Source organism: Solanum tuberosum, unplaced genomic scaffold, assembly GCF_000226075.1.
Source record: "Solanum tuberosum cultivar DM 1-3 516 R44 unplaced genomic scaffold, SolTub_3.0 scf00574, whole genome shotgun sequence".
In the NCBI taxonomy this organism is placed as follows: Eukaryota; Viridiplantae; Streptophyta; class Magnoliopsida; order Solanales; family Solanaceae; genus Solanum; species Solanum tuberosum.
The window spans coordinates 122,516-142,494 of record NW_006239489.1 but is presented as its reverse complement, the minus strand read 5'-3'; the positions used below and the strand labels follow the sequence as shown (position 1 = coordinate 142,494).

Sequence of the window (19,979 nt, the reverse complement as noted above, 5' to 3'; positions counted from 1 at the left end):
ATAGAAACTTGATTTTTCCTTGCACTTTTTCTCTCTAGGAATTAGGGTTTCTTCTTTACTTCTTTTGTTGCTCTCCTGCATAGCATTTGTAAATTCGGAATTTAGACACTGTGAGTTTTCATTTATGCTTAATTTTAATTTCACATACCCCTACGTTTCAAAAAAAATTTGTAAATGTTATTAATTTCAGGTATGGTATTTTTGAATATTTTTTTTTTGTTAGATTAGAACTCGTTCTAAATCCATCTCTTTGAGATATGGGGAGGGGTAGGGTGGAGATGAAGCGGATCGAAAACAAAATAAGTAGACAAGTTACTTTCTCAAAGAGACGATCCGGTTTGTTGAAGAAGACCAACGAGATCTCTGTGCTATGTGATGCTGACGTGGCATTAATTGTCTTCTCTTCAAATGGCAAGCTCTTTGAGTACTCCACTCAATCCAGGTTCATATATAATAATTACTATTTTAATTTATTAAAGGAAGTTTATTAATTAGTAGTACATTTTTAATTATCTTTTTTTTTTTTTCTATTTTTATATATAGCATGGAAAATATATTGGAAAGATATGAAAGTTACTCATCTGCGGAAAGGAACTTGAATACAACTTATAAGGTACTATTTAATTATATCCTTCATTTAGTCTTTTTAAATTTTTATTTGAGATTCTTTATTTCTTTTCTTTTTTAATTAATCCTAATAAATTTTACTCTTCTCATATCTTGGCAACAATGTTTTTTTGACTCCAATCTCTATCTATAATTTGTTATATAATTGATTTCTCATGTGCTCTCTCCATAGTTATTATTAATTATAAAAATCACTTTTTTTTTTAAGAATTACAAAAACATGATTTTCTGAGTAAATAACTACTGCTAGTTGAGTGCTTTGAAGGGAAGATGAAGAAAGCTATCCAATTAAATTTTGATTCTTCACATCCCTAATTAGCTAGTTATTACCTGTTACAATTCCTTTTTATTTCTTTAATTTCCAAAGAGCTTAATCAATTGATAGAGAGATTTGTTAAAATTTTAATGTCTCAATTATGTGAGATGTTTAAGCACCATTTAGGATAAAAGGGAACATACATAATAATTTTATATTATTTGGACTCTCTAATAACATTGACTGCCTCATTATAGATAAACTTTGAGATGCTTGAATAGCTACAACTAGGGGTGTTCACGGTTTGGATAAAAACCGATCCAAACCGAAAAACCAAACCAAACCGATAAAATAAAACCAATTTTATTTGGGTTTGGTTTGGTTTGGTTTTAGATTTTTGAAAACCGATAGTATTTGGTTTGGTTATGGTTTTATTTGAAAAAAACCGAAGAAATAACCGAACCGAACCGATGAATTATATACATATATTTTATTAATATACATACTTAATATATTATTTTTATAAGCAATTTTAAAGATCTTATACATATTTTCATTAAAATTTCTTTATAATTTACTTATTGAAAGCAAAAATGCCCAAGATGAAACATTTATCTTATTGATTTCATGTATATGAGTGTCTATGTCAATTCTTTGTGGGACTGAAAATGTTATTGTCTCTTCCTTCTAGGCCAATATAGTGAATTTTAAAGCTTTATTGATAGTAAATTTAGTGATTGAAAGTTTAGTAATTTAAGTCATTCTAACTATTTTTCGTTTTGAATGGATTGTTGTCACTTTTTTCATATTTTAAATGAATTGTTTCTTTTATTTTTGTGTATGATTAATAACCGAATAACCGAACCAAACCAAACCGAAACCGATAATCACCAAGCCGATAAATGTATATTATATTTGGTTTGGTTTGGTTTTGATAATTTTAAAACCGATCAAGTTGGTTTGGTTTTGGTTTTGACCAATAATCAATCCAAACCAACTCGTGAACACCCCCTACTCATAAGGACTAGGTCAATTCGTTATAGTCGACATTATCGATGACTTTAATCCCACAATTGTACTCTAAAGTCTAATTAAAATATCATAATTGTCATAAACGAAAAAATTGACATATATTATTCGTTTGGACACAATAAATCTCATATTTATTTCTTGGGCTGTAGCATTATTAATGCTCAAAATGTGTATACCATGTGTGTTCTATTATATATAATACTTCACTTTATTTCTCTTTTGAATGTAAAATTTGCCTAAAATTTCATATGATCACTTCTTCATATACTTGCTAGCCAGAAGTTTATTAGTCCTTCTCTTTGACCCTGCTTCATTAACTTGACCTCTGTTATGTGTGTCACAATCTTTGTCTGTTGCACCCTACATTTACACTGCAATTTGTAATAATATCTTTATTATGTGATGTATTTTTACATTACCAAACAAATTTGTGATGTAGTTTCAAAGAGTTTGAAAGGTGTGCACCACTTTTCCCCGGAAATGATTGTTGTCACTTTTTTCACATTTTAATTGAATTGTTTCTTTTATTTTTGTGTATGGTTAATAACCAAATAATCGAACCAAACCAAACCGAAACCGATAAATGTATATTATACTTGGTTTGGTTTGGTTTTGATAATTTTAAAATCGATTAAGTTGGTTTGGTTTTGGTTTTGACCAATAACCGATCCAAACCAAACCGTGAACACCCCTAGCTACAACCTAGCCTTTTCGTTAACTTGATCTCCCACCTCCACTGTTAATAAGTGGTGGCAAGACTCGAATCCTGTGTCAGGTTCTTTAAAAATGCATTACTTTTTAAAAAAATTAACAACGTTTTTGATAGAGTCAAAATAATATGTATTATTTGAAGTCTTGTTGCATGATTTCATGGATTATTGTAGGAAAACTGGACTCTCGAGTACCCAAAGCTCATGGCAAGAGTTGAACTTCTGCAAAGAAATATAAGGTACCTACTCCACTTCATCTAGTGAATAATCACTTTGTTTAATTTGACACTATTTTCTTATAAGTTTGTTAAAAAAAAAGACACATTTTTATATTCTTTCAATGAAAAGATTTTATCGCCACAAATACATATGTTATCTTATGTTTAAGAAAACAAGTTTTAGAGATGTTGCAGCATATTAACTCTATATTGAAGGTCAAATAATTATTCCCCCTATCTCAATTTATGTGACACTTTTCGTTTTACTAGAGTCAAACATATTAAGTTTGACTGAGAATTTACGCATGAAATCTTCAAATTTTTTGAAATGAAATTTATATGTTTATAAACTAGGTAAAAAGCATTACAAGTCATAATAATTGATAATTCAAAATATTTAAAAGATATATGAAAAATTTACTATCAAAGATCAACTTATTTGAATCTCGAAATCCAAAAATGCCACATAAATTGAGATGGAGGAAGTAATTTAAAATGGAGAGGAGTTTATAGTTGGATTTTTTGTGCTAAAAATAAAAACAAGATGTTAAGTTTTGTACACTATCAGTCTAAATAACTTCACCTTCCTAGAATATGGAAATGAAATCTTAAAAATTAGATATATTACTTGCTATAACAGGTAAAAAAAACGCGAAGATATAAAAATTATTCATATTAACCTCCTTGGGATCCGGCTCCTCTCCATTTTCCCCAAGTTCTTGCTTGGATGTGAGACACATGGCATAGGTAAAAACTAATGGTTAAGATTTAATTGAATAAAAATAAGATTTTAATTATGATTTAGATAAATATTTCATACGAAAAATGACAATTCCACAATCATAACAATATATTATCTTGTACATAAATATATTATTAAAAAATATTCTTTTTCTAATCTTTTTCTTACTAGTATTATCTTCTGTTTTTGTCCATAAATATATTATAAAATAATTTCTCTTTTTCTAATTATTTTTTTCCATGCGAGTATTTTTTCTATTAATTATATGTAAACTAATTTCAAAGAGAAAGTTCAAAGTTGCTATCTAAGACTTGCTCAATTTTTTTTTTAAAAAAAAACAAACAGAAGATAAATACTCGTAGGAAAAAAAATTAGAAAAGAGAAAAGTTTTTATAATATATTTATGGACAAGATATTATATTGTTATGACTTATGATTATGATATTATTATTTTTCTTATGAAATATTAATTATCTAAATCATAATTAAAATCTTATTTTAATCAATTTAATCTTAGCCATTGATTTTTATCTATGCCATGTGTCTCACATCCAAGCAAGAACTTAGGGAAAATGCAGGGAAATGGAGAGGAGCCAGATCCCTAACCTTGTATATTTCTTTGATTTATATTTGGAATTGAAATTGAAATATGAATGCAGGCATTTTATGGGAGAAGATCTGGATGCCTTTAATCTGCGTGAATTTCAGGGTTTAGAGCAACAACTCGATACAGCTCTGAAACGAGTGCGATCTAGGAAGGTTAGTATTATTTTCAACGATTAATAATATGTGAGACATATAATAACATATAAGAAAATAAGTAAATATCAATGGTACTTTTCAATTTATCGAATAAATATTATTCCATAAACTTTTTTTTCTTTCAATAAATTATTAACTAAATAATTCATTGGAGAAGCTAGAAATTCGTTGGGATATTCAAGGTTTAATATACAAGTATAGAAATTAATTTTTGATCTCTATTTAAGGTATAATTTTTCGATAAAGTAGGTTCGACTAACTAATACTAGTAGTTAATTATTATTATTATTATTATTATTTAATATAATGTTGTTTTAACCTAAAAAATAAAAATTGCTCAACAAGACCTGTCACTGGAATTTGCAGAATCAACTGATGCATGAGTCCATTTCCCAGCTGCAGAAAAAGGTAAAAAATCTTTCTTCAACTTGTAAAAACGACCTCACTAATATTAGGTTGATTTCACCTCGAATTAATTGTGTAAAGTCTAAAAATACTTTTTACTTTATTAAAGTAACTGCACTTTATTTAATATTTCTTTCTTGTCACAATTAACTATGTGAACTATGAGTGAATTTTTCAAAGCAATCGACAAGGATTGTGGTTGAGTGGTAAGTATTCATTCATTTTTAATTAGAGATTTCGGCTTTGAGTCCCCCTGTATACGAAGTCGCCTTAGTTAGGAAGTGTTTTACCCTCACTGTGGGACTTTCAGGCGCAATGGGAAACCAAAATATAATTCAAAGCATACAAACAGTGTTTTTAAAAATGTTTTTGGGGCGAGTCTCGAGGCAGGGCGTACCAAAAATGCTCCGGAACATAAATTAAAGACGTAAGTAGACCCATAAGGCGTAAGTACTACTCGAGCAAAAAAATGTAAGTCCTGGACGTAAAAACGTAGGCCTGGGCGTTTTCAATTTATTTTTTAAACCCTTTTTGCTTTAAATCATATTTTTTTATTATTGGTGTAATGATATTTCTCAAATCGTAATTATAATACTTTTTTTCTTTCATTATTGATTATTAATACTTATCTCAAATAAAAATCATAAGTAATATAATTTCTATATATTATAGGTTATTTATAAAACTTTATTTGTAAGATCATTGAAAGGTTTACTTTTGCTTATTTTATTAGTAATAAAATTATAAAATTGAATATAGATGAGACTACGCCCCATAGTTCCATGGGACTTACACCTCGCCTCACACCCCACCTTTTAAAACACCGCATACAAATGACTAAAATGTGTATAAACACCACTTATTCACGTTTGTCTTAATTTATACATTGTGTATGGTAAATGTACAATATTGTATTAGCACAGGTGAAAAAAAATGGTTATGCTGAGCGAAGATATGAGCTATGTGATGTAATTATTTTATCCTGTATATTCTTGTAAAAATCTTTTATTCTAATTAATGTTATGGCATAAATCATAATAGTTAATTTAGTCACTTCAACTGCAGGAAAAAGAACTGCAAGAGCGAAACAACTTAATTTCTAAGAAGGTAATATATATTATATTATGAGTTCTTTTTCTTCATTTGATATTCAATATTTATATTGAAGCGCGAAATATGAATTAAACAGCTTAAAGAAAATGAGAAGAAGCAAATTGTGCAAACAAATCCAGGCCAAAGGTCTACCATGACTTTCTTGCTACAATCTCCCTCAGTCACTAACCTAACAATTGGGTACTACTCTTTTTCTATTTTCGAGTATTTTAATTAAATTTATGTTTATTAATTTTTCAAATAAATTAATATTCGAATGTGAAATATAAACTTCTTGATTTAACATGTTTTCAAGCTTCGAGCCTTCATTTTAAATCTTTGATCTCAATATATAAACAATATTGAGGTCATGTGTACCGTACCCTTGAAAATATATGTGCATATCTTTAGATTTTGTTTAAAAGACCGTATTTATATATGGGATAGCATAGTGCATTGATGATTGATTTAATATTGTATATAGTTTTACCTTGTATTTCGCTTATTATTTTGAGTTAATAAACTCTCAGAGGTCCTTCTCAAGCAACGGATGAAAGTCAAAATCGTCATGGTTACAATACCTTGATGCCTCCATGGATGTTCCACCATGTCCATAACAAAGGATGAAAAGTTAATTAATTTATATACATATAATATCACAATTGTATGGCTTTGTTGTAGTAATTAGTTGTAATCAATCTGTAATTAACTTTTGTCTACTTGTTTTGCTTAATATGAAGCAGATGATGAGCTAACAAACAGTCTTAGTAGTTATTATGAACTATTAGAAATGTCACCTTCGTTTGTGTTTGATACGACTGAAAATATTTTTTTTCTAGAATATGTTTTCAATGTTTGATAGATGGTTAGTGAAAAATGTTTTTCGAAAGGTATATATGTATTAAGGATAATTTGAGAGACATCGATCCCTTCAGATTCATCTTCTATAGAACTTGTGATTTACGATATTAGGTTTGTTATGGAATCAAAGAAGAAGTTCTATGTAATAATATATGTACAACTTTAGACTATGAATGTTTAGGTGTAGTTTGTGTTTCATAGCAATGTGATTATATTGTCTGATTAGTGAAACAAGTAACTGCATCTTTGAAATATGGATTACTATTGATTTAATTGTTGTTTTCCGATAAATAATTAATCCTTAATTTCAAGTTGGTTGAAGTCTACAACAACATACCCAGTGTGATCCAATATGCGAGTCTGGTGAGAATGGAGTGTATGAAAATTATCTAGACCTTATCCATACCTCGGTTAAGGTAGAGAGACTAGTAGAAAACAAAGTTTCTAAATAAATTTTGGTCTAGTAGATTTTATTTTTCTTTCAAAAGGGATTCTTGGTTATCGATGAACAAACCTTTCACCAAACCGATGTTATAACAAAAGAAGAATGTACCTGTAAACAACAGCGAAAACTGTATTTGGAAAATCCACCAAACTGGGGGTGTAACATTAAAGTGAAAACCATATAACAATATGGAAACTCAAGCATTAATCAGGGATATGTTTAACAATTAGTACTTATTTTATATTTTACTGTACATGATAACATATATGTATTTGGCAAAATGGTATTCACACAGACTTTAAATTTATCTGTTCTGGTTTTATAATCCCTTACTACTGCTGGTTTCACCCCTCTGGAACTGTAACTTCTTGAGCAAAGATTAGGTTGTCTCGTCAAATGCCATCACCTACAAATCAAAAAGAAAAGGCCAAACTTGAAATTTTAGAAACAATGCCTGTATACGAGTTATATGGTCAAAGAGAAAAACAGAAATATTGGAATGGAATGCTCCTTCTACAACCTCATCTACATCTTACATTGTCTATGAAAAGTAAAGCGAACGTGAAGCTCAAGAAAGACGAAAGACATTATTCCCATCAAAATCATTAAATGTGTTGCAAAAATAATAACTGTATGACACACTTAAGTGTATCTGAATCAACATAACCTCCTAGTTGACTCCCTTTTCTTTTTTTTGTTTCTCATTCCCGGTGTTTTCTGGTGCTCTATTGCTATCTATTCTTGTTTTAATCCAAAATCGACAACTTTACTATTTAACAGAGGGACATGTTTTGTAAGTTTGTCGCACACGGTGAAGCACTGAAAGAACTTAAGCAGATCTGTGATTCTTGAGCGCGAAATTGCAGCACAGCCCACTTGAAACTGAGATTGATAACTCTAGCTTCTACTGCCAAGGATATAATATGATTTATCGAGTTCTAACATGCATATGTGGTGCACCTTACCAAAAAGGAACCTTCTTCTATTCGTGAGACAAGGAGAAACTATAGCAAGGAAAGGGCAACAAACCCCCTGAAGAACATGGCACAGATTAAAAAAAGTAAAGGAGGGAGTAGGGAGGAAAAACAGCCAGAGTATACTCTTGTCACTTGTCACATAGGTGGTTTTTATAGCAACATTAGCATCAATTGAAGTGTTCAGTCTTTTTTTTTTTTTTTTTACCCTCCCTAGGAGCTCCCACCCTTTTTGCTCCCTTGGTGACTCGAATTCGCAACCTTCGGGTTGGAAGTGAGGGTGCTTACCATCCGAGCAACTCCCTCTCGTCAATTTTTTATATTTTTGGGGGTTAACAGAACTGAAAGTGTCCCAAGACATATCTTTGAGATTGTATGATGTCAAACCTTGGTGGACAACAGAAAACATATTAGGGGCCCTTCACATGGTCCTCTTCAATTTTTCATAGCAAGACTTTTTTAATCTTTTCTCTATATTAGAGGTGTCAAATACCACTTATCCATCACGCTAAACCCTGATATAAGCTAAGAGATGGAAATTAGCAAGATTTACCAAACCTTTTCAAGAATCTCATCATAGCCTTTTCGACGACTCTATTAAAATCAACACAGTTCGAAACTCCCAATCACTTTCAGGCTCTATCTGGTCACAAAATTTCCCAAGGAACGTTTCCATGTGGATTGTCAATAATAGCCCTAAAGAGATTTGTGGATAAGCATGAAGCAGGCCTAGAATAAATGTACCTTAAAAAGGGTGGACTGGTTGGCTAAAGCCAACATCAGGTCAGGGTACAACATTTTGGTGCAGTTTGACTTAAAAAGATAAGTAGGGAATAAAGTGTCTGTTTAAACTGCCTTAAAGGCCCTGAAAAACTCTTAAGTCGCTATCTTGAACATGCAATTTTTTAGACCCAATCCAACCCATAGACTAACTTGGTAAGCTCAAGCATAAGCCCGAGTGATTGCACCAAATCAGGTTAGGCAAACAACCAGAATAGTTGTCATTCTTCATTGTTCACAAGTAGTTTGATTGGATACCTGAATCCATTCAGTCAACTTCACCACTTATATCCAAGGGACTGTCAAACCTCAATGGAATTACATCAAAACAATGGGAGCTTCTCATCTTCTCAACTACCTTATCAGCTTTAGACCTCAACACCTTCATTTCAGAGAAAGTATACTCCCCCCTCAATTTATGTGGCAGTGTTTCATTGGGCACGAATTTTAAGAAAGAAAGACAAGACTTTTGAAACTTATGGTCTAAAACAAGTCAGAGATATTTCTGTGGCTATAAATCATCTCATTCAAATGAGAAGTTTAAAGTTAATTTATCTCTATATGAGTGTGACGTTCGTTTTGAAAACACTAAAAAGAGAAGTACGACACATAAATTGGGACAGAGGGATACTTATTAGGGTAATAAAATGAGAATTGAACAACAAATCTGGAGGAGGTGGCATCAAACCCAGAGGATGAGAAATTGTGGCTGGAAAGACCGAGGAATCTGAAGTACTTGCCTCTACAACAGAAAGTGCTCGAAATAAAGCTCCGGACCTGATGGATACACCACGAAATTCTACCAAAAAGGCATATGTAATGTCAAACATGATGCTATGGGTGCTCTTCAGCACTTTCATCAATCAAGAAACATGGTCAGCAATGCATCATTCATAACTCTAATTCCTCAGAAGGAAGGGGTTATGGAGTTGAGTGATTAAAGGCCAATTAATTTAATTAGTAGTGTATAAAACTGTCTTGAAAATATTTTAGAGTGAAAATGAAACTGGTTTCAGGGCATCAGCATGCATTATTAAATCAAGGTAGATTTCTGACACGGCCTTGTTAGCTAATGAGGTCTTGGGTTGGGAGTTGAAATCTGAACAGCCTGGTCTTTTTTTGAGGAAATTGAAAGCTTTGACCAGCTGAACTGGTTATAACTATTCTCTATTCTGAGGAAAATGGGATTTGGAGAAGGATGGCTTAAGTGGATCAACATCAGTGTTACCACTGTTAAATACTGTCCTAATTGGATGTGTAGGCTTTTTTTCTCCTCAGATAAAATCCTAGACAGGATAAAAGACCAAGATCATAAGGAAAAGATCAACAGTTTTGAGAATCAGTTAAAGGAGATTAACACAAATCTCAAACAGATTCTAGGAAATTGATGGCCAGCATAACAAGTTAACAACCATCAGTACAAAAATTGAGGCAATGGACAAAAAGATCGACCAGATCTTAGACCTCCTCAGAAACAAACCACAATCTCAAGAAATTGAGAAAATGGAACAAATTGCTGCAAAAATAATCACAGACATAGCTAACAAGATAGATAAATGTGAATGCAACAAAGAGATAACTGAGTTGTTGAAAAACAAAGCAGGAATCAACAGGAGTAAATCAGCAGGAGATTTACCAAAGGATGACCAAATCCAAAAAACTCCAAAAGAACCGGAAACCAAAAAACCAGTTCAAGGATGGAGATACAAATGGCCTAACTACAATGTTGGGAACGCAGAATTAGGATCATCAGGAAATCCTAAAGCCATGAGATGGCCAGAAGATTTGGATAACTACAAAGGATAGTCATGGACTACCAGGAGTTATTAGAAGAATACTTTTGGAATAATATCGAAAAGGAAGATATAATTTTAGATGGAAAGACAACTTCCCCAATGGAAGAAGTCATCAAACTTTTAACAGTGGAAGAAACACAGTTTAAAAGAAGAAATGAAATCCAGACCAGAATTAAAAGAAATTCTGCAAGGAAAAGAAAGAATACTGGTACTTGAAACAGAAAACTCTGAACAAGAACAGTTAGAACTATCTGAGAAGGTATAGCCAATGCTGTAATTAAAAACACTCATTGGGTTACCGAAGGAATAAATACATTTGAGCTAATTGATGCAATAACATTAGCCCTTTATGTAATGCTCACAGGAGAGACAGAAGAAGATGCTTCTGGAAGACAGGAAAGGAGATCCCCTCTCCCTATTCCTATCTATTTTAGCTGTGGAGGGACTCAGTAAAATGATTGAGAAAGCCAATCTACTACATTAGTTGGAAGCTTTAAGGTTGGAAATGATGCTGGGAACTCTGTCACAGTTTCTCATCTGCTCTATGCAGATGAAACACTCATATTGTGTAGAGCTGAGAGAATACATGTAATGTACTTGAATCTCACACTTATAATCTCTGAAGCCTTATCAAGACTAATTATGAACATGTTAAAAGGCACCATATACCCAGTTAATGTAGTCCCTGAACTGGAGGATCTATCTCAGATACTGTGCTGCAATCTGGGCTCCTTCCCAGTAACATACATGGGCCTCCCACCAGGTGCAAGATGCAAGTCATAAAATCTGGAATAGGATTATTGTGAAGTTTGAGAAAAGATCGACATCTTGAAATATACAATACCTATCTTTTGGGGGTAAATTAACTCTAAGTAATAGTGGTGTTGAGCAGCATTCCAACATACTTCATGTTCCTTTTACCAATACCAGTCGAAGCACATAAGAAGTAGATCAGCTAAGATGTGAATTTCTTGGGGAACGAAATGGCCGGAATCAGTGTTCTCAAAGGCACGCTTTAAGCCTGGAAGTGAGGTTCAAAACATGTTGAGAGCTTCGCCTCACTTAATGTGCGGTTCCGTGTCATCATCAAGGCACTAAGACATATTTGTCCTTGCCAATGAGTGTTTTCTAAAAGCGACTGCACTAAACAATTGATATTTCCCTTTCTTGTAAAAAAAATTCAATTTCATTGTCCATATATTTGTTATTTATCCTTATAATTATCAGTCTTGGACTAAACATATATAAAAGTTGTATCTTTTTTCTCCATTTCCGTCTTTTTTCATTAAAGCTCACACTTTCTTTGCTCTCAAAGCTCCAAGTTAGAGTTTTTTTTGTGTTTTTTGCTTTTGATAACACGGGCCAGAATCACAAATTTAATCTGATCAAATGGCCAAGAGTCGTTCCACTGATGGGCATGGAGATCTGGGTATGACAGATCTGGTACTATATCACAAAAGTATGCTAAGGAAATGGCATTGGAAGATCAACATGGAAACTCTAGGGTTGTGGAAAGCAGTGATCAAAGCAAAATACACAAAGCAGAGCAGATTACCCTATGGCACAGGTCCATGGAAACATATTTCAAAATTGTGGGATGAGTCTTAACTCAAAACTCAAGGTAAGGAATGAAGCACAGATAAAATTTTGGATGGACAAGTGGTTGGGGTCAGTGGCTCTGGAAAGTGAATTTTCACTTCTCTAACAACTGGCATCTGATCCAATTTCCTCTGAATTGCCTTCTTAACCTCCACAATCTTTATGCACCTACAATACCCAAATCCCTATTTCTCCATTTACATCCTTGATGCACTTCACTTAGTCCAAGTCACGGGCCCTCATATCTCTCGCGTTGACAAACCTATACAACTTTTAATCCTTGATGCACTTCTAAGTATTTTCTTGATGCTTACCAATGACAATTCTCTTAACAAAAAGAATAGATCTTTTAGTTTCTCACTTAACATTTAATCAACCAACTTCTCCAAAGAAAGTTGCATGTGACATCTCCCCCTAAATAATCTCTCTAATATTGTATCATATCCAAATATTTACTAAACCTCAAGTTATTGTCCTCGTTAATCGTTAATTTATTGTTGCTCTGGCTATTGGCATCAGTCTTTATCGGTCTGATGAACTTCTTTTAGAGACCAATTCCCAAAATTTACAAACTTCCTCAAGATAGTCACACATTGTGGGATTCCACTATTGCACATGTTTAACTGCATAACAAGCCACCAGACTTTAGCACCATAACTGAGTGCACTTAAAGAGACCCTGCAGGTTGTTAGCCAATCCAGTAGAATGGTTATACGAAGTCTCTTAAGAATAGGACAATATTTGAATCAAATATGCACATGCAATGTAATTGTTAATGTTCAGGTTGTGTATCATTCTACAACCTCGTTTAGATTCTCCACGCTTCCTCTAAATTTATTTTCTGTTCATCTAATGTTATTGACTTGCTTCTAACAACCTAGAAATGCGACAAGTTATGAAATCCTTGACATGCTTTCTCTGCTCAGTTCACGGTTCAAGCCCTCACACTACGATTGGTATTTTACACCAAACCTTCTGTACTTGACTGCAGTTCAGCTTTTTTTTACTCTCATCATCGGCATTCATTAAAATAAACCTCTCCTAGAGATTTTTCAATAACCTCTTTTCCTGAGTTCATTCCATACAACTATGAACTACCTTTATGATATAGAAAACCTCAGTATTTCATATAAAGCAGCATTAATGCAGGAAAAGCTAAGTTTGCTGATTTGGGTATAATTGCCAAATTGAGAAAAAGGTAACTAAATAAATAAGCAATGAGCCAGTCCTCCATGCCAAACAAGCTAATGATGATAAAATAGATGCTAGCTATATCCCATGCAAGTATTTGTAATAAGTTGGCCCATGCATCATTAATTTTTCCAGAAGAATCAAAAAAGAAATCTGAAGAATGTCAGCTCATGCTTTTTTGTGCACCAAGAAGATAATCTTGACAAAGACAGGAGTGTCGCTGAGAATAAGAACTGGGTAATTCATGAAAAAGAATCTTAAACTAATAAAAACGAGGGAGACATCCGGTTCTTTACACCCCTCCCCTTGTTTTGCCTTTCCTAGTTCACACTTTCTCGCCAAAATGAAACAAAAAGACAAGAAATGTAGATGTTTTTTTTTATCAGAATATAATTTAATCTTTACACCATGAACATTCCTGGAACTGCTTCCTTATTAATTATTATGGATCCACATTTTAAGAATAAGCAGTGAGGGGAGGATTTTTTGATGAAGCAAGTGAAATTTCATTAAGGCATCCAGTAGATGTGAAGATACAAAAGGGGATCTATCAGCTCAGTCGGAACAAAAAACTTATAGAGCCAAGGAGCTGACAAAATCCAGGTAGTGATCTAAGTTATTTAGAGGGGTAGAGTTAGCCCAGCTAAAAAGTGTGGGGAGGATTTCTGCAGCTTCATGAAGGGATTTGAGTCTATATTGTTAGGCTGTAATGGGTATATGTTAGAACTACTTGATCGTCACTAAGACAGAGAGGTCAATGTAGAAAAATAAAAATATGCATACATTTCCCTCGGAAAGCCTGGGACCTGTGTGTAGCATGCAGCATATATAGGATAAGCTCAACCATAACACCAAATCAAGCATTAAAAAAGAAGAGAAGGAGATGACACATAAATTTAAATGATATCACAATTACCTTGCCACAAACTGGACAGCTGTCACTTCTTTCCATCCACTCATATATACAACTCAGGTGGAAATGGTGAGAGCATTTTGTTATTATTTTTGGGTTTTCCTCTGTATATTCTGAAAGAAACAGGATCATCAGGGTCATCTTTTGTTTTGATAAGGTAAGATTACAGGATCATGAAAATTAATATTCAAAAGATACCTTGAACCTTGCTATCAAATACTGCTGTTCACCAGTTGAGTGTTTATTCTTTAACAAATAGTATTACACCATTGATTTTAGATGGAAAAACTGAAAAACTATAACAGTGACTAGGGTAGTTTAAATTTACACTGTCCACTCGATAAACTAATGTCTAAATTATGCTACCAGAGGGTGGGACAAGAGGAGTAGAAGAAGACTTTTATAAGGCTCTCTGCAAACGGCATGCATTAGACTACTTTGTTACATCCAATGAAGTAGAACACAAGGCTATAAAATATTTACCTTCAAGACAGGTTGGGCAGACATCTTCATCTTCTGAATAATAATAGCTATGAGCATCTCCAGAAGTCATTTTAGCAGTTGAGAATTCCACAGAAGACTTATTGTATTCTTTTGATCCTTCTTCAAATGTAGGCAGACTCCATTTATTTACATCACTTAACGATTCAGGGTCATCAAAATTTCTTTGTAGTGGTTCAGTTTCCTCATATGAGTGGCTCGAGCCTTTCTCCCTTCTTGGGACTTGTCCATCTTGTTGCAAGCGGAAATATCTTGGATCAGCATCATATGGCAGTGGTCTCGGAGGAGAACGGTACATGTCAGATAGTGAGTCATCAAGAGATGCTGTAGAACTCAAAGATGCTGCACCTTGATCCGATGAAGGAATGACATGTCTTTCTCCTCTATGGAAAAGTGATGCATACTGCAAGATAAGAATGAAGATATGAAATTCTATGGCACATAAAGGAAAGTAATTTCATCAGCACCTATTCAGTGAATGAAAAAGGTCTTGATGTGAAGCTGATGACGATCTAAATACAAGACCATACCCAAAGATAATATTTTGTGATACAAATACCTAAACAGATTATGCAGATAAGTTCAGCTACCGAATACTCTCTAAAGATTTACGAGTAATATTAAGTTCCTTACTTTCCATGTGTCAGAGCTGTGGATGATGAGCCTTACTGAAATAGTAAAGTTGTTTCATCATCTGATAGAGGCAGAGAAAACCTAATTGCAATGCAAAGGAGGAATCCCATGGACAGGATCCGCTAGCATATGAAATCTAACAATTGACTGCTTTCCAGAGCCTGAAATCCGTCCTTCCTCTCGTTTCAATTTCTTTAGCAAACACAGTATATCTAAGTGATTCAGTACAAAGCCAGAAAAAAACCCAATTTTTCAAGCAAAATTTAGCAAAAGAAACAGCCAATACTACTCCCACTGAGTTTAAGCAACGGCAGAGTTAGCTAACAACTCATTGCAAATATGAGCATTCCTGTTAAACAGATCAAAGAAGTAAATGAGTTTGGGTCTCATTGTTCAAGATAGTCAAGTATCAATTTCTACCACCAAACTACTGATGCTATCGGTTCACAAAATAAGTGCCGCTTACAACTGAACATTGTCCCATGACAAAGCAACGGTAACAAGATCAATTTAAAACTCCCTAATTACTTCAGGTGGGAATATTAGTTAATGATTCAGAGGAAAGAGACTAGAAAGGTACTGTCCATTGATATATGACTGTGTAAGAAGCAGTAGTGTGTTCAAAAAGAAGGAACTATAAAGTGATTATACAAAGATGTCGTCGAAAAGCATACCACATGCAAGAAGTTCTGAACAAGAGTTGGAAAGCATATACAGTTCCTATACATTGAGCTGTTTGGGTTGGCAAAATCTTCACATTCGTCTCGCAAGCAGCAACAAACTGCACCCATTATATCTCTTTCAAGCTATGATAGTACCTCAAAAACCTTTTCAAGTGTCATTGACAATCCCCAATTGTCTCTATTTCCTGATTGTGGAAGCAAAAGTTGTGGTGATCGAAATTTGGGGTAACTTAATAGAACTGACAAAAGGCCTTCAGCAAGCAAATGAAGAAGCGAGCCAATTGGGCACCCGCTCTCTTCAGGAAATCCCGAATGAGTGAATGCCCTTTCTGATCAAGGCCTTAAGAAAGAAAAGTATGATGTTCGACACCTGTAACAGCAGAGACAATTAAACTATCAGAACTAAGATATATACAGCCGGATGGTTTACTTTAGAAGACACACAATACTTCCAAACTTGCAGCTCTCGAAGAAATACACCTTAAAGGCTTAACTCCAAACAATTCTTGTTGGCTATATGAATCCTCAATATTCATTCAACTCCACTTGGACCCTTTTACTTCCAAAATTCAGAGTGCCCAATACAGTAGTTAAATGTGATATCTTTATATGCAATTATATATGAAACTCAGTGAAATTTTTTACTTTCTTTGGGAATTAAGCCACTGCATAGCACCCGGAGCATAATTTCAACTTTATGGGTTTTGGATTTTAGAACAGCTACTAAATGGGTTCTGAATAATGAATTTCTTAACACAATTCACTGTTTGAGCAAAAGCTACTAGCCGTGAATTCAATCAGAACTTATACAATAACAAACACTATTAGAAAGTAGATACGATTGTAAAACATCAAAAATTTCCATGGATTACAAAAAAGATTACTTTTTTCTCCTCCTGTTTTCTAAATGGGCATCAAAGGGTTTCATTCACACAATCTCAGTAAGCAAGCAAGCAACCATAAATGATCAGCTAAAAAGTTCAACCGTCACAATCATAAGGCAAACAGACAACCAAGAATTGGTAATTTTAATTTCAGAATTAATCCATTGTTGAGTCAAAAGACAAAACTTCAACGCAGATATATCTGTTAATCAACCAAATTCAAAAAATACCCATTTGAGGTCACCCAATTTGCAGGTTAGATAACAAAGTAAAAGATGGGAAAAAGAAAAAAAACCTCAAATTACGTAGACACAAACAGAGAGAGACAAAGCGATGGAATTAATGGATGATTTTGTTGGATAAAAGACAGAAGCCCAAAGAATTCTTGAAATCGGAGACTCGATGATTTGGATTTGTTTATTTTTTTCTTTGTTTCGCCAACATAAGCACTGTTACGCGTCAATAAAGAATACCTCAAGCGGCCAAGCCCTTATTAGGATTTAATTTGCGATATGGTTTAAATTTGTCCTCCGTTAGAATTTTGGTTCATCAAAACGTTTACTATCAAAATTTTGGACCATGTACTAATATTATGTAAGGAAGCTATCTAAAATTACTATTGTGATTTGCAAAAGGTTTAATTTTTATATTTGACGAAATTATTTTTTTAGTATAATCGCTCCTCCAAAGGACCAAATGAGAATTTTAAAGAAGACATTGAATTGATCCGTGATCTTCTAGCCATTTGTTGCTATGTTATTGAGCTCCAAATTTAATTAATTCTTGTCTGAAATTTAAAAAAAAATCAGTTTGAACTTAATGTTATTAACAATTTGTGCCTCTAATAGAAGCACAATTATCAACAACAACAAAAAGAGCAACAAAAAGTTAACATACACGGTACACTAGATGGAGTTGTTTTTTCTCAGTCATATGTTTAATGTTTGAGCTCTCGAAATGAAAAAATCTTTGGTAGAGAGTGTTTTTCCTCGAATGGGATTTTATGCGGCACGAATTTGAATATAGTCGAGCTTCAATGCGGATATCATGATCAGACACTAGTTTCAGTGATACATACTTGAATGTCAAACGAATTAGATCCACATTTTCATAATAATACACTCATTATCCCGAAATTCTGGATATGCCTTTGCTAACTAGGGGTGTGCATCAGTCGGTTCGGTTCGGTTTTGTGTATTATTGGTTTAGTTTTCAGTTTTTGAATATGCTAAACCAATAACAAATCAATAAGATATTCTTTATCGGTTTTCGATTTATCGATTTTCGATCAGTAACAGTTCGGTTTTCGATTTACCCAATAAGAAAATGCTCATAAAATCAATATATGATTTCTCACTCCTCTAACAATTTGGCATGATACAGTGAGACAAGCAAATCAGTTGTAAATGCTTTGATATAGTGAAACAAGAATTCTAATGAGAAATTGCATCAATAAGAGTAGATGTAGTACGAAGGCTACAATAACATGTTACAACCAAAACATAATATGGAATTTCTGATATGAAGTAGAAGTACTATGACGTGTGAAGTGTGTAGACCGTAGTGTAGAGTACTGATATAGTGTCTAGTTATGTTAAATTATTAATATTTAATATTTATGAAGGGTATAGTAGTAACTTACTATCGTCTTAATGGTTTATCGGTTTACCCAATAACTCAATACTAAAAACTGATACCAAACCAATAACCCAATAATTTTTTTATAAAACCATTAAAAACCCGTTAACCTAATAACCCAATAGCAATGACCCAATAACATTTTTTTCGGTTCGATTTATTGGTCGGTTCGATTTTTGCACACCCCTATCAAACACCGAATAAAAAATCAAAAAAGAAAGTCAACATCGGGTGAAAATGGGCAACACCTTGTTTGGATGGTTGTTACCCTGTTGTATTGTAGTTTAAATACAATATTTGTTTTGATTGTTACTTACATTCTATTGTATTGTATCAATTAAATTCATTGTTAGGTAATGATGAAAAGATCCTTTTTATGTAACGACCGGTTTGATGTGAATGTGTCGTATCTTAATATTTTCTTCTCATTTTGTTTTTATTTATTATTTATTAATCATATTGCATCTGTTATCCTACCTTTACATAGTAGCTCCACCATGTACCCTACTTTTTGTAGGTTTATCATTCAAATTATGGATATATAACATTATGTAACGACGGAAAATGATATAATCTATCCAAACACTATATTTATACAATACAACACAACACTATACAATACAATATGATACATTATGAAACAATATGTAACAATCATCCGAACAAAGTGTTGTTTCACACTTTCTCGTTGAGTTTATTTTTTTATTTAAAAAAAAAAAAACTAGAGAAAATGTTCCAGTTAATTAATGTTAATCCTTAGGGGAGTATATGAATGTGTTGGTTCAGATTTTTCAAATATCAAATTAAATTATTTATATAAGATTTTTAAATTTATAAATCAAATCAAATTAATAAAACTTGGATTTTTCAACCTCATTCTTTTCTGGATTTTCGAATTTTTCGGATTTTCCCGATAAAGTATTCATACAAACATATAATCAACTTGTGCTTCAAAAATTTATTTGGTCCTATGAAAATATAACTATTTAAGGTGTTTCTTAAGAAACTAGGAGTACAAAATATGAGATGAGTGAGTACACTAAAATATTCAATAAAAAATGATAATGAATTGAAATCACGTTAAAGAAATATTGTAAATTAATAAGTCATAATGAAAATGATCATAATTTTAAAGTACTAAATTATCCTAAAAAATGGGTAATAAAGTATTAATTATGACATGACTAAATAGAAAATTCTTAAAATTAGATTATATATTTTAAATGTCTAAATCATT

The 19,979-nt window shown here is 32.8% G+C and overlaps 2 protein-coding genes across 4 annotated transcripts; one reads left to right on the top strand and one right to left on the bottom strand.

Moving 5' to 3' along the window:
• On the top strand, positions 1–6,657 carry MBP10 (truncated transcription factor CAULIFLOWER A). Of its 2 annotated transcripts, none has more exons than XM_006365593.2 (9): positions 1–110; positions 229–442; positions 544–613; positions 2,800–2,864; positions 4,245–4,344; positions 4,714–4,755; positions 5,818–5,859; positions 5,942–6,045; positions 6,375–6,657. In XM_006365593.2, the coding sequence occupies exons 2-9, from the start codon at positions 258–260 to the stop codon at positions 6,469–6,471; spliced, it is 705 nt and encodes a 234-aa protein (XP_006365655.1). In that variant the 5' UTR covers positions 1–110; positions 229–257; the 3' UTR covers positions 6,472–6,657. The 2 variants fall into 2 exon arrangements, with proteins under 2 accessions (XP_006365655.1, XP_006365654.1); XM_006365592.2 differs by having other exon boundaries at positions 224–442.
• A 657-nt stretch (positions 6,658–7,314) lies between these two features.
• LOC102598476 (E3 ubiquitin-protein ligase At3g02290-like) lies at positions 7,315–17,581 on the bottom strand. Of its 2 annotated transcripts, none has more exons than XM_006365591.2 (5): positions 17,400–17,581; positions 16,212–16,590; positions 14,887–15,307; positions 14,407–14,516; positions 7,315–7,556 (listed from the first exon to the last, which is right to left on the bottom strand). In XM_006365591.2, the coding sequence occupies exons 2-5, from the start codon at positions 16,326–16,328 to the stop codon at positions 7,530–7,532; spliced, it is 675 nt and encodes a 224-aa protein (XP_006365653.1). In that variant the 5' UTR covers positions 16,329–16,590; positions 17,400–17,581; the 3' UTR covers positions 7,315–7,529. The 2 variants fall into 2 exon arrangements, with proteins under 2 accessions (XP_006365653.1, XP_015160019.1); XM_015304533.1 differs by lacking the exon at positions 17,400–17,581 and adding an exon at positions 16,701–17,388.
• Positions 17,582–19,979: the final 2,398 nt, after the last annotated feature.